Raw genomic sequence first — 13855 nt, 5'->3', positions numbered from 1 at the left:
ACATAGACAGGCCCTCAGGAGAGCCAGGGCTCCCGACTGAGGTGGCGAAGTCAGAGGTACCCACTTCAGAAGGTTCTCCGCTCCTGTCCGCATCCTCACAGCCTTCAGGATCTGCTGGTTCAGGGCAGCCCTTTGGTTCTGCAGCTTGCTCCGGCCAGTTTGTGCAAGGGGGTTACAGCCCTGATTGGAAAATAAGAGACAGCCCTTCAGAGATCAGTCACACCAAAAATGATGACATTCTGTAGAACAGGGGAAAAAATGCTTAACCGATCCATAAAGTCTCATCAACATGAGCTGAACAAGGAAGACACCAATGGACACGCTGAAGAGGCCAGGGAAATGCCCACAAGGTCTCAACCCTACACAAGGAACCACAGGCAACTGAGGAAAGCCGGGAGTGGGGCGGTGGATCTACCCAAGGAAGAGCACAGCAGTTTGTATTTAGGGTACCAAAGAGTCAGCCCTGAAAACATATATACTAGTAACATTATACGAACTGGTAATATTTAAGTATGTATATGTGTACACATATATAGCACGCTATAGCAATTAGTGAAGAAGTGGCCATGAACCTTGAAGGAGAGGAGGAAGAAGCCTATGGGAGGGTTTAGAGAAAGGGAAGGGAGAAATGTGGCAATTATAATCTCAAAATAATTTCTTAATGACACTGTAGAAAACATATAAAATAAAAAGGCATAAAAATGCAAAAATCACAATAATGCAGCCCCCAAACTGACACTGTGAGGCCAGACATAGTGGCCCCCACCTTTATTCCCAGCGCTCAGGAGGCAGAGGCAGGCGGATCTCTGTGAGTTTGAGGCCAGCCTGGTCTACAAAGTGAGTTCCAGGACAGCTAGGCTGTTACCCAGAGAAACCTTGTCTTGAAAACCAAAAGCAGCAACAAAAAACGGAACAGACACTGTGAGTTGGTCTCTTTTGCCTCAGTCTATTCTCCCATCATGTTGGTGGTACTGACTGTCCTCTTCCCCTAGCATTAAAATGCACCAGCGTGTATGTAGCAGCCCACTGGGAGCTCATTACAAAGTACCCACTGCCCCGTACAGGCCCAATCTCCAAAATCCAGGAAGGGAGCAAGTCGCAATGATGATGAACCACTGTTGGCATGCTCCATTAGAGCACCGTGCACCAACCCAAAATTACAACAAATAAAACTGCACAAAAATTCAAAACAAGCTGGGCAGTGGTAGCGCACCCCCCTTAATCCCAGCACTAGGAGGCAGAGGCAGTCTGAGCTCTGTGAGTTCAAGGACAGCCTAGTCTACAGAGCAAGTTCCAGGACACCTAGGACTGTTACACAGAGAAACCCTGTCTCAAAACAACAAAATAATAATAACAATATAAAACTAAAATTTTAAAAAATGGTCTAATGGTGCTAAGGTATGAGCTGGGCAGTGCTGGCACACACCTTTAATCCCAGCACTTGGGAGGCAGAGGCAGACTGATCTCTGAGTTCAAGGCCAGCCTGGTCTACAGTGAGTTCTACGATAGCCAGTGCTACACAGTGAAACCCTGTCTCAAAATACGAAAAACAAAACCCAAACAAACAAACAAAAAAACTGACTAGGATGCTAAGGCATAGCAAAGGCAGGAAAAATTACACTGTATCTGAGATGCCTGAGAAATGAGATTTTAGTTGCTCTTACCTCATAAAAGAAAACAAATAATATCTGTACAGAGTTACATTTGTGTATTTCCCTATCTGATGGCATTAAGTTACAGAACTGAAACGCACACAATGTGACTGTTTTAGAAGTCTACCCATTTGACCAGTCATGGTGGAACACACAGCTGAGGCAGGGGGGTCATGAGTACAGAAGCCTGGGTGTCACAGTGAAAACCGGTCAGCAAAGCAAAAGCACCACCTACCCAACCATTTAAAGCCTCCAAGCCCCAGAGACGTCAGCCCTCCAACAAGCAGTGCGGGCTTGGCTTGTTCAAGGCCCAGTTCAGTCCCCAACCGAACAAATAAAGGAGCACCCAAGTCTGGTTTTGTTTGTTTGTTAACATCTTCACAGCAACACACAGTCGTCACCTAGTTCTGATTTTAGAATATTTTAGCATCTCAAAAAATAAGCTGAGTATCCACTAGGACCATCCCTCATCCCTGAGCCCTGCCAGACTTGCTCCTCCTGGATATTTCACACAAATAGAACTATTCAATATGCAGTCTTCTGTGTCTGTCTTCCTTCACACAATACATCTGTGTGTGTGCACGTGTGTGCTAGCGGAGGCCAGTGGACAACCCCGGGTGTCATTCCTCAGGCGCCATCCACCTACGTGCTGATTGACACAATCTCTCACTGTCTGGTCAGAGGCCGGGGCTCCTCCATTTCCGCCTCAGCAATGTTCACAAGTGTCATCCTGTCTGGCTTCTTTTCCTTTACATGGGTTCTGGGGATTGAACTCAAGTCCTCCAAGCTTCCTCCTTCCCCTCCCCGGCTAATCCCATTATTACTTTGTTTCATTGTTATCTGAAAGGGTAGCCTTAATCTGTTGTCTCCCTGCCTCAGTTTTCTGCATTCTTACTGCCGAGTCCACCACACCTGGCTAGCATGTTGTTTTCAACGTTCACCCAGATGGCAGCCTGCACCAGTCCGCTCTTTCGTTGTTAGATAAGCGGACAGCGCTTGTTCTGTTTAACCATTCACCAGTCGCTGGACACCTGAAGTGTTCTCATTGTTTGCTGTCACAAATAAGCCAGAGGCCCAGCTTGGTGTCCCACACCTACAATCTCAGCACTTCGGGACTGCGAACAGAAGATCAGGAAGTCAAGGGCAGTCTTAGCAACAAGTTCAAGATCAGTCTGGGCTACAAGATACCCTGAACCAAAAAAAGTTTTTTTTTTTTAATTTAAAAAATTAAATAAAATAAGAGGAGAAAGGGGAGAAGAAGCCTTGAGAAAGGAAAAGAACTCATTTCTGACCCTTTAGCCCAAAAGCCACTGATCAGGGGGCCCCTGAGCAAATTGGAGGGTGCATAACCTGCTTTTCTCTCCCTAGGGTTCACACAATGTGTGTGTTTGTGCGTGTGTGCATGCACATGCCTTTAATTCCAGCACTCCTCGGGAGGCAGAGGCAAGCAGACCTCTGTGAGTTCAAGGCCAGCCTCCTGCTCTATAGCACAGCCAGGGCTGTTACACAGAGAAACTCTGTCTCAAAAACAAAGACAAAACAAAAAGAACTAAAGTCTCACTTCCCACACAAGTTGTTCTTTGAACAAGCATTGTTGATTTTATTTTCCGTGTACCTAGAGGTCATGTGGCTAAGTCTATGTTTAACCATTTGAGAAACTATCAGATAATCTGCCAATTTCTATTTTATATTCCCATTAGCAAATATTCCATGTGCTCGGTTCCTCACTGGTAGACTCCAGCAAGTTCTCCACCACTGAGCCCCACCCCAGTTCTTCTCTGACAGATTCAGGCAAGTACCCTTTATTACTGAGCTACAGCCCTCGACCTGCTGGTTTTTTATTTCTTTAATGACAGCCATCTGTCTTAGTTAGGTTTCTATGGCTGTGATAAAACACCACGGCCAAAGCCAACCTGGGAGGAAAATGTTTTATTTCATCTTACAACTCTCTGGTCACTCTCCGTCATCGCTTCCTGAGTCAGGGCAAAAACTCAAAGCAAGAACCTGGGAGCAGAAACTGCAGCAGAAGCCAGACGGCTGCTCACTGGCTTGTTCCCCATGCTCAGTCTTCCCTCCTATACCTCCACTGTCCTGCCCACAAGTCAGTCTTGCGTTGGCATTTTCTCTTCCCAGGTATGCCCGGGTTTATGTCAAGTTGACATCAAGGTTAGTCAGTGCACCATCCGGGTGTGTGTGGTATGTCACCATGAGTCAACTTTTTCACTGGCTTGGGTTAGGGGTTATGACTCAACAACAGAGGGCTTGCCTAGCGTGTGCAAGGCCTTGGGTTTCATTTCTAGTATTGCCCACCTCTCCTACAAAGAGTAAAATAAAATCACTCTGGTCATTGCAGAGACTATTGCTAAGAGACCTTAGACCCTGACTAAGTCAGTAAGAATTCTTAGGATCCAAAACCACAGAGAAACCCTGTCTCGAAAAACCAAAAAAAAAAAAAAAAAAAAAAAAAAAGAATTCTTGCCGTGTCACTTCCTTGGCTGGTCCTTAGACATAGAAATCTGGCCCAGAGAGTGGCGAGTCTTTTCATGGGTCTGTAGTCATTCGGATGTCTTTTCTGAGGAATTACTGACTCAAACCCTTTGCCCATTTTAAAACTGGGTTATCTTATTTGCCGACTTCAAAGAGCTTTTTTTCTTTTCTTTCTTTTTTTTTTTTTAATGTGTTTTCGGTTTGTTTAAGGCAGGGTCTCTCTGTGCAGCCCAGGTCAGCTTTCAATTTACAGTGATCCTCCTGCCTCAGCTTTCTGAACACAGATTATAAGTGGACATTGTCACACCTAGTTTCCAAAAGTATCACTTATTATTATCATGAGCGGGTTGTTATGTACACACCTGTCACGGCCTGTGTGTAAAGATGGGAGAAAACTTGCGGGAGTCAGTTCTCTCTTCCTGCCAAGTACCTGTGTGGGTCCTGGGATTCAATCTCAGGCTGCCAATCTTGACAACAATCACCTTACCTGTTGAACCACCTCATCTGCCCCCGAAATATTATTTTTCATCTTTGCAAAACCAGAAACTCGGTCTCCCAGAACTCAAGTCTTCTTGGGTAAACACTCTCATAGGCTGATCGCTTAGACTTCTTTATCAACATCTGCCTGTGATTTCCTGAGGTATTTGTTTCTTTCCTTTTTCTTTGTGCAGTGCGGGCAGTCGAACTCACTAGACAAGTGCTCTACCCCTGGGGTACATCCCTAACCTCCCTCCACCCCCAGGGTCTTTGGATTATCGCGTATCAACTTTCAGATCATTTAAACCTAATGGTGCCCTCCCTAGCTCAGACAGGAGGGGCCTGAGAGAGGACCACATTCCTTGGTGAGGCTTATCTGTAGGGCCAGTGGCTACTCCCTGGGAGTGTCCTGGTAGGAAATGTTCTCAGATGGAGCTGCCCCTGCCAACTCAGGAACCTCACACCTTACAACCTCAACCACCTCCTCCCTTACCCCCACCCTCCACACTCATAGCCTGGACCCCTAGGAGGGAGAGGCAGGTTATGTACAGCTCAACCCACTTAGGGGCCCCACAATCTGGCCTTTGGACTAGAGAGAAATGAGGTACCTTCCTTCCTCAGGAATGTCTCATATTCTCTTCCCAGAAGGGGACCGTCATCCCTCCAGCACAAAATTCCACCCTTGCACCCCACCCAGCTTTCAGTCCCGTGATGACAATGTCCTCCCTATTCCAATCGCTTATGTTACATTTGCATTGGTGGTTGAGTGGTGAGCATGGCTGCCTTCTAAACTGCACAGATACTCAGAACCTGAGGTGAAGGAATCTTAAAGCAAGTGTCTTTTAATTTAGATCATTAATCCCTGATTTTTTTTTTTTTTTTTTTGGTTTTTTCGAGACAGGGTTTCTCTGCAGCTTTGGTGCCTGTCCCGGTAATCCCTGATTTTTAAACTTGGAATGAGGACACTGTTTCCAGCACTTCAAGTCTGAAGCGGGAGAATTGGATGTTCAAGGCCAGCCTTTGCCAGATAGGCAGACCATGGGGCTGGGGGCAAAGAGAGTAGGGCTAGAGAGATGGCTCAACAGTTAAACCTTGTACCTCTCCTATAGAGGACCAGCACCCAATCCGATGGCTCACAACTGCTCCAAGGGATCCAACATCTCTGGCCATGTGGGCCCCTCTGCTATACACACACACACACACACACACTGTTTTTAAATCTGGGGGCTGGGTGGGATAGATGTTGGTGTTGTGCTTCTCTGGCATGCATGAAGTCCGTGTGTGCATACCTGCAATACCAGCATTCTGAAGGGAAAGGAGGTATGATGAGAACGTCTGGGCCAGCCTGGGCTGCATGAGATTCCTTTTAAGGAGCATGGGGATGGCTTCCCTTTTCCCCAGAAACTTAGTTTTTTTTTTTTCAGATTTTACTTATTTTTATTTTGTGTGTGTGAGCGTTTGCTTACATTTGTGTGTGTGTGCACAAGTGTGCGATGCCTGCGAAGGATAGATGGGAGTGTCAGATCCCCTAGAACTGGGGTTCCAGGTAGTCATACATAGGCTGCTCCCCCCCCCTCCCGGGGAATGCAGGGACTGGGTCTGCGGCCAGAGAGAGAGCTGCAAGTGTTCCTAACTGTTAAGTCATTAAAAATGGCTTTACTGTTAAGTTGATTTAAGAGTAATGGGCTGGTCCCTCTTGCCTCAAAATGCTACAGCTCACCAGGTCTGTTTTACAGATACTTTCATAGCGAAGTCCTTCTTGAAGCTCAGCTACGCATCCATCCCGGTTTATGAATAAGAACTTTCTCCTGCTCCTATACTTTCCCTACCTCCTGGAATCCCTGCCTACGCAGCCCACAGACTTAGGGTCCAGTTTCTAGATAAAGCTCAGGAATGCAGGGGATTAAACTGCACTGAGTCACTGGACCCAGAACTAACTGCATTACTTCTTACTGACAGGTAGGAATGCTGGACGCTGCTGCAACTGACAAAAACCACCCATCCAGCCGCTTGTAAAGTTCCCAGACAGGTAAATGGAAGCAAGACCCCCAGAAAGAAGCCCTGGTCCCACAAGGGGCTGAGTCACCCAGGAGTCCCTGCTGAGTGTTGATGAGTCCTTTTCTGAGAGAACCCACCACACATTTCTCACCCTGGTCTTATCTTGTGTGCACACGCACCTGCATGTGTGCATGCGTGCATGCATGTGGTAGTAGTGGTGATGGGATTTGAACCCAAGGCCTCACACTTGCCAGACAAGTAATCTGCCACTGAGTGACACCCAGCCCTAAAATTTGGTCATGTTAGCAAGTTTCTTGATTTTTGTCATGCTATAGATGTAACCTGGGGCCTCATACATGTTAGGTAAGCAAGTGTTCTGCCATTGAGCTCCACTGCCAGCCCTTTGACCTTGTCTGATAGTGAGCCTCTCACCCTAAACAAACAGCTTCTAACTAGCTCAGTGCCTCTTCCATGTCACCAGAAACAGCTCCCACACCATCGTGGCCCAGAGCTCAGGCACAATTGAGTTAACCCATCTGTTAGCTTTAAGAGCCACTATTAACAGAGTCCTGCAGACGGTGAGCCCCACGCAGGCAGTGCAAGCTTGTTATCCCGGCATTTGGAAGGCTTGGGAAAGAGGATGTATCTTCAAAGTCAGTCTGAGCTACATAACAGGACTTTCTTTAAAAGATAAAAGTAAATAAATAAATAAACCCCAAACAGACTTTCAACAAAATAAGTGTACTACACACGTCCTTTTCCCTCAAAAGATTAGATTGGGCCAGTGGTGGTGCATGCCTTTAATCCCAGCACAGGCTGGCTTCAAACTCACAGAGATCCACCTGCCTCTGTCTCCCGAGTGCTGGGATTAAAGGTGTGTGCCATCACGCCCAGCTCAGTAACTCTTAAAACAGGAAAGGAGGTATTGGCAATTGCTCAGTGGTTAAGAGGATTTGTTGCTCTTACAAAAGACCAAGTTTGGTTCCAGCACACACATACATACATGCACATACATGCACATGCACACACACACACTCAAGTAGCTCAAGCTACTTGAGGATCCAATGTCCTTTTCTGGCCTCCACTGGCACCTCCACTCATGGACACAAACCTAACCCAAGCAATCACACACACATAGTTGAAAGTAAAAATAAGCCCTATATAAGAAAGAAAGAAAGAAAGAAAGGAAGGAAGGAAGGAAGGAAGGAAGGAAGGAAGGAAGGAAGGAAGGAAGGAAGGAAGGAAGGAAGGAAAAAAGAAAATAGTAGACAGCTAATACCCAGGAAAAGCTTTGGGGCCACTTCCCAGGTGTCAAACCCCTACATAAATGCTGGCATAGCATCCTGGGCCCTAGGCTAGGAGGCTAGGAGAGTGGGCAGCTGGAGCCCCTGGCAGCAGGCTGGAATGGACTTCAGCTGGTTCTTCCCAACCCTAGCCTGGAAGCTGGCTACAGCTGCACAGCTGTGGAGGCTGCTCAGGCAGCTCACTTGCCAGCCCTGCGCTTCTTAGCTTTGGGCTGCCAGTTTCCCTCACACTGCTTGGGGGAACACCCCTCACCTCAAAGCCTGGGACGGTTAGAGAGCTACACCTCTGTTCTCCCACCCCCTTCCCAAGAGGAAGAACATGGACTCATGCCCGATACTTGGAAAATCAAGTCCCTGGAACTAAGATTGGATCAGGGAAAAGTATAGGGGTGGGGAATGTCACCCTGAGCTTCTGGACAGGAGGCCCTTGCTGGTTGTGGTGGTGCGCAGCTACAATCCCAGCACTTCAGAGACAGGGGGTCACCATGCATTGCATACTGAGACTGCACCTCAAGAGGGGTGGGGGGATTAAGCTGCAGTAGGAGAGAGAGTGTTTCCCTGGAAATGGAATCTGCTAGAGGGAGCAGACTAGAAAAAAACAAGTTTCCCTGTGTAGCCCTGGCTGCCCTAGAGCTCACTCTGTAGACCAAGATGGCCTTGAACTCACAGTTGCCTGCCTCCCTCTGGGATTAAAGAGGTCGCGTGTCACCACTTTAGTGGCAGCTTTTGGACTCTTGATCAAGCTGGAGCTGAAGCCATTGCTCTGGATTTCTCAGTTACAGGATCCAACTTCATTGCCTAGGCTACTTTTAAACCAAAGTTTAATTTCCACATTATAAAACACACAAATCTTAAGTGCAGAATTCAATGCATTTGGACAACATATATGCCTATAGAATTTCCACTCTATTCAAAATCCAAAAAGTTTCCATCATTCCAAGCAATCAATACTAGTATTTCTTTTTATTTTTTTTTATTTTATTTATTTATTTATTTTGGTTTTTCGAGGCAAGGTTTCTCTGTGGTTTTGGAGCCTGTCCTGGAACTCGCTCTTGTAGACCAGGCTGGTCTCGAACTCACAGAGATCCGCCTGCCTCTGCTTCCCAAGTGCTGGGATTAAAGGCGTGCGCCACCACTGCCCGGCTTAGGCTTTCTTTTTAAACTTATTACATTTTATATATGTGTGTGTTTGTGTTCACATGTGTGTGAGATCACATGAATGTGTGCATTCATAGATATACATATACATGTGGTGCACATGTATCATAGACCTTGTGTGGTGGTCAGAGGAGAACTCTTGGGAGTCACTTTCTCCTTCCATCTTGTGGATTCTGCAGAGCAAATGCAGCTCCCCAGACTCGGCACGCTTTGACAACCGGACCATCTCATAGGCCTAACGCTTTGATTTTCCTCACCGACACGTCTGTGTGTTCTCACACTGCATGAACAGAATCAATGTCCATCTTTAGTTTTCCCAACAACCTGTCTTGAGATTTGCCCATGATACTACATCCAATGTTTGTTCCTTTCTTATTGCTGAGTAAACGTCCATCACAGGATGCTAAGTGTGATGGTTCACATCCGGGGTCCCAGCGCTCAGGACGTGAGGCGGGAGTATCAGGAGTTCAAAACTAGGCTGGGCTACACAGCAAGAACAGTCTTAAAATAAAGAAATAAGCAATTATTAAGGTGTATTCATCTTTTGGGATGACTGTAACAGGTTTGTTCACCTGTGGAACACTATTTCACAGCAATGCCTAGGGAAAAGCTGGAGACATTTAATCTGGAGGACATGAGTGACTCCAGAGAAAGCCCACACATATGTGCAAGTTTGAGATATAGCAGTCAAGAGAAACAGACAGGGTGGCCCTGGAACAGCACTAGACTAGAGACCCCAGTATTGGGTCACACAAGGCAGGTGTGCTTCTCCAGCAAGGAGATTTGTCTCTCCTTTCTGTGTGCACAATCCCTCATTCAGCCACCAGAATCTGGAAAACAAGAATTGTTTGCTGTTGATTTTGCCAGAGCTGTCAGCCAGAAAGTACGGAAATAGCAAGCCATACCCTGCAATACACACACAGCTCATTTCACTTCTTGCCACGCGGGAGACTGAAGGGAGGGAGCCGAGATTTCCACGCCTAAAATAAACAAATGAACCAATGGTGCAGGCCGGTGATCTCCCCATTTGGGAGGAAGGCCAGAGTATCTGGAGTTTGAGGCCAGCCTGGGCTACACAGCAAGACCTTGATCATAAAAAACTTAAAGCATGGATTTGATTTTACAGATAGACTCTGGTGAGGCTGGAGAGATGATGCGATGGTTAAAAGCACTGGTTGCTCTCCCAGACGACCAGGGTTTGATTCCCAGCAGCCACACAGAGGCTCACACAGTCTACAATTCCAGTCCCAGGAGATATAGCGCCCCCTTCTGGCCTCCGAAGCCACTACCTGCATATGATGCACAAGCATACATGCAGGCAAAACACCCATACACATAAATAAAAGTAAAGGTTAGAAATATTAAAAACAAGCCGGGTGGTGGTGGCGTACGCCTTTAATCCCAGCACTTGGGAGGCAGAGGCAGGCGGATCTCTGTGAGTTCGAGACCAGCCTGGTCTACAAGAGCTAGTTCCAGGACAGGCTCCAAAACCACAGAGAAACCCTGTCTCGAAAAAGCAAAAAAAAAAAAAAAAAAAAAAAAAAAAAAAGAAATATTAAGGGCTGGAGAGATGGCTCAGTGGTTAAGAGCATTGCCTGTTCTTCCAAAGGTCCTGAGTTCAATTCCCAGCAACCACATGGTGGCTCACAACCATCTGCAAAGAGGTCTGGTGCCCTCTTCTGGCCTTCAGGCATACAGACAGACTATTGTATACATAATAAATAAATAAATATTTAAAAAAAAAGAAATATTAAAAAAACAAAAAACAAATAGCCCTCTTACCCTTCTAGGATACCCACCAGGTGGAGGCCCCGTTACCTTCCTTCCAACATCCCGATTCATTCTCAGGGGAGTCATTCCCAAAAGAATGGAAGTAGGCACCAGAAGAATGGAGACCTTATAAACCATAGGCTATTTCCAGTGAGATCCATAACCCACATCAGCATCTACTGCATGTCAATCACAAGCACCAAAATGTCCACAAGTGAACTGCATTTCCAGAAGCACCCTATGACCCACTTATTCTAACCAATAGGATTGTGACGCCATTGGAACTGTCCTTATCTAGACAGCAAGGCAGTGGGGTGGGGGCAGGGGCTGATATTGGGGTTTGACCTTGAATCTGTACATTGCTGTGATTGCCGCTTTATGACAACTTCTGGTTCCGGGAAATGCAAACAGTACCAAAGAAAAATAAACCACCTCTGAAGTTGTTTGGGTCCCTCTATTCTCCTAGAAGCAAACGGAAACCGGGAAGTTTTCCAAAATCTTAGGGGCCACATGAACTCCCAGCTCTCCCTGAAAAAGCCAGAACTCACATGGTTCACCGCCTTCCCTGTCCCCGGCACTCTGCCATCAGCCCTGCTGCCCACGCTGGCCACCGAGACGCACCTGCACTGCCTGGTCTTTGTGGCTACTTCCAATGCAGCCTTTGTGTCAGGAGGAAGTGTTGGTCCAGAGAAAGCTGATGCCCAACAGCATCAGGTGGTGTCTTGGCAACTGTCCAAACAGCCGCGGGAAACAAGGGACATTCACAGTGTCACAGCTCAACACACTGACTCTCCTGTGAGTCACCTGAAAACTCTGCTCCTGCCAGGGGACTCCTCCTGGCCATAGTCCCACAGAAAGAGGAAAGCCAGCAGGCCCTCTGGACTGTTGGTGTGCACCTCTGCAAGATGGGACCCTCATGAAGGCCATGGTCAGCCTGCATTCAGTCTGGCCTTTAGGCCCATATTAACAGTGGAGCTGGAGAGATGGCTCAACGGTTAGGAACACTGACCGCCCTTCCAGAGGACCTGGGTTCAATTCCCAGCACCCACATGGCAGCTCACACCTTTTGTAACTCCAGTTCCAGGGGACTCAACATCCTCACCCAGACATACATGCAGGCAAAACACCAAAGCACATAAAATAAGAATAAATTAATTTAAAAAGAGTGGGGGACTCTTGGCTGTTACTGGGTTTGTATCCTTTGTGAGTGTTGGAATGATGGAAAATTTTTAGAATAGTGTGGCTATTCTATAGGCGTATATGTTGTCCAAATGCATTGAATTCTGCACTTAAGATTTGTATGCTTTATAATGTGGAAATCAAACTTTGGTTTAAAAGTAGCCTAGGCAAAAAAGGTAACGAGTTGGATCCTGTAACTGAGAAATCCAGAGCAATGGCTTCAGCTCTAGCTTGATCAAGAGTCCAGCCTGGGAAACTTAGGAAGACCCTGCCTCAAAATGTGAAGTAAACAGAGGACAGAGCGGCAGAGCGATTGTTTATACTACCAGAAGCCCCGGGTTCGATCCCCAGCCTTATATCATCAACAAATGAAACAAGACTTCCCCGCAGACCACACGTGACACTCATGACACACAGCCTCTTGTATGGAATTAGATGCACTGGTGCAGAGGAAGAAAAGACTCTGGACTTAAAAAGGAAAGAGCCCAGCCTGGTGGTGCACGCCTTTCATCCCAGCACTCTGGAGACAGAAGCAGGAGGATCTCTGTGAGTTTGAGGTCAGCCTGATCTCTGTAGTGAGTTCCAGGACAGCCAGGGCAACATAATGAGATGCTGTCTCAATTTTTTTTTTCTTCAAAAAGTTAGAAGACAAAGAAGGGTTTCTCCTCCTTCCTTCCCATTGGAGCCTCCAGGACGGCCAGAGAGTCAACAAGGGCCATAAACCAGGGCACAGTGGACCTTGGGGCCCTGTCCAGCAGGCAGGTTTAGAGAACAATCAAGGGCTCTACAGCTCTTGAGTAAAAACAATGGAGCTAAATTCACTGATCCCTGGGGAAGAGGAGGCGGAGAGATAGCAAGTGACAAAGCCTCAGTGTCTGTCAACCTCCTTTGCGCAGGGCTGACACCTCCCACTTTGAGCCTCCCTAAAGTACTGGGGAGAGGGTTGCTGTATCTTTCTTTCTTTCTTTCTTTCTTTCTTTCTTTCTTTCTTTCTTTCTTTCTTTCATTCTTTCTTTCTCCCAGCTAAAACAGGTTTTCTGAGGGATTTTAGGATTACAGCCCCTCGGTAGGGGGAGGGGAGGCCCCCCCAGAAGGGGTCTGCTGACAGCACACAGAAACTCACGGGCTCTGCAGTGAACAGCAGGTCTCAGCACACTTGTTTTAAAGACTTTCTGAATGAAAATAAAAAATCTAGGGGGAGAAGGGAGGCAGCAAATTGGACCGACCCTTCTCTTAAGGAAGAACTTTAAATATATAAACAGAAACAACCCAGGTAAGGCATTTATAGTAATCTTATATAGAATTATGATTTAATGTAAGCATCTACGATTTAGTGAGAAAAAGAAAAATGTCCAGTGAGAAGCCAGAGAAAGACAGGACCCTGTGACAGCCTTGAAAGTTCTCTTCATCTTTTCTTCTTAGAAATGCCTCCGAGGTATCCGCCTGACCGAGAGGACCGAGTTTGTCCTGAGATGTCCTAGCCTGGGGATAGCCTGTGTTCTCAAGCTATGTACGACCAGGTCCCACACGATCCCAAAGAGCCCCTATCCAATTTACCAGGGAGCCTCCTCTCTGTTATTCGGCATCCTTTGGATCCATGACCAACTTGCAGAGGGACTTGTGGGCAATTAGGTTCCCTTTTGTGTGCGGGTCACACAAAACACAGCTGACTAGGCGGGTGAGCCACCCCACTGCTCACTCCGAACACCACTAAAAAGCTTCATTCCTTTTCATGCACAGCCTGAACATTGCAGACAAAGCCTCAGCTCCCAGCCAGGCTCGGCACCCCAGGAAATGAGGCCTGACTGAAACAGTAGGACCCAGGAGCTG

The 13855-nt window shown here is 46.9% G+C and overlaps 1 protein-coding gene across 1 annotated transcript in view; it reads right to left on the bottom strand.

Annotated features, from left to right (window-relative positions):
- The window catches only part of Rhpn2 (rhophilin Rho GTPase binding protein 2), a 57008-nt gene that overhangs the window by 39287 nt on the left and 3866 nt on the right, over nucleotides 1-13855 (bottom strand). Inside the window, exon 2 of the mRNA XM_057762800.1 lies at nucleotides 65-180. Within this exon, the coding sequence (XP_057618783.1) occupies nucleotides 65-180 (116 nt within the window). The remainder of the gene's footprint in view (nucleotides 1-64; nucleotides 181-13855) is intronic.

The sequence above is a fragment of the Chionomys nivalis genome, chromosome 2 (assembly GCF_950005125.1).
Source record: "Chionomys nivalis chromosome 2, mChiNiv1.1, whole genome shotgun sequence".
NCBI classification, from domain to species: Eukaryota; Metazoa; Chordata; class Mammalia; order Rodentia; family Cricetidae; genus Chionomys; species Chionomys nivalis.
The sequence above is the reverse complement of the archived record's forward strand: the minus strand, read 5'-3'. Positions and strand labels throughout refer to the sequence as shown.